Source organism: Lottia gigantea (genome assembly GCF_000327385.1).
Source record: "Lottia gigantea unplaced genomic scaffold LOTGIsca_44, whole genome shotgun sequence".
Lineage (NCBI taxonomy): Eukaryota > Metazoa > Mollusca > Gastropoda > Lottiidae > Lottia > Lottia gigantea.
In genome coordinates this window covers 1005371-1006483 of record NW_008709540.1, presented here as the reverse complement: position 1 = coordinate 1006483, position 1113 = coordinate 1005371, and the positions used below count along the sequence as shown (strand labels likewise).

Below are 1113 nucleotides of genomic sequence, written 5' to 3'. Positions count from 1 at the left end.
AAGTGATTGACTGCATTGAAAGTTATTTTCTCAATTCGTTATATTTCTGATTTAATTGTTTGAAATCTCAATTATCAAATATTTCACAGCTTACCTTGGGTCTAACCCCTAAAAATCCACTACAGTTAAAAGCTCCACAAGCACACACTGTTTTTTCATTTCCAAGACATTCTAGGTTATAGTTGAACGTTAATTCAGAACCTGGTGAAATAGAAAGATATCCCATGAGAGAATTTATACAAGTTTAAAAGTTTACACAAACTATGAATAATTAAACGTTGTTTGATCCCAATGGTTGTGACAACTTTTCAATTTTCAGCATAATATTTAACTATATATCTTTCACATTAAATATAAATATATCTTGATAAGGCCTTTAATCATCAATTTCTTTGTGACTATTCAACACTTATCATTTACTAAAACTAACATGTTTTTAATTGATTATGAAAAACTTTGATAAAGGAATATAAAAGTTTCACTCCTGAATACGAAGTCCTGTCTTCATTAATTCACATGGTGCAGAAAAGTAGGACATAAAACTCCATTCCATTCATTTCATTTTTATTTCTAAATACAAAGTTAATATATGCAAATTTGGCTTCAGAAAAGTATTTATTGTGAAAATTGAATTACAATTTAAATTTACCTGCAGAGATATCATTGAGAGCAAACAAACCAACTCTAACATCACCGTTTACCATCCATTTCTGAGTCTCACAGTTCGGTTGACATGAATGATTCATAAATCGAGATAAATTCCCTTTTGGTCCTGCATCTATTACTCTATAAATACAAAATATTGAAGTTAAATCTAACTCAAAGCTGAGTTGAAGGTATTGGTACGAGATTTACTATGTCAAAATCTATATGCTAAAATATAAACGTATATACATTTTGCAGGGAAGTTTATTGTTTGAAGTTTGGAATTTCAAATGTATCTTCGTTTTAAGTGTTTGTGTAACTGGCTTCAGACTACGTTTTGTGCCAAGGAACCCATCTTCACAATGTCAAGCTATTACAGACTTCGTACTCGTTACCTTGACAACAATAGCCACCTTTCTTGTATCACGGAAGTTTGTTATCAGCGATTTGATTGGATTGTATGCTAGC

The 1113-nt window shown here is 30.7% G+C and overlaps 1 protein-coding gene across 1 annotated transcript in view; it reads right to left on the bottom strand.

The window, feature by feature from the left end:
• Nucleotides 1-788, bottom strand: part of LOTGIDRAFT_123404 (hypothetical protein) — a gene marked incomplete at both ends in the record, with an annotated part of 1973 nt that extends 1185 nt beyond the window's left edge. Inside the window, 2 exons of the mRNA XM_009060747.1 lie at nucleotides 88-201; nucleotides 650-788. Of these exons, the coding sequence (XP_009058995.1) occupies nucleotides 88-201; nucleotides 650-788 (253 nt within the window). The remainder of the gene's footprint in view (nucleotides 1-87; nucleotides 202-649) is intronic.
• Nucleotides 789-1113: the final 325 nt, after the last annotated feature.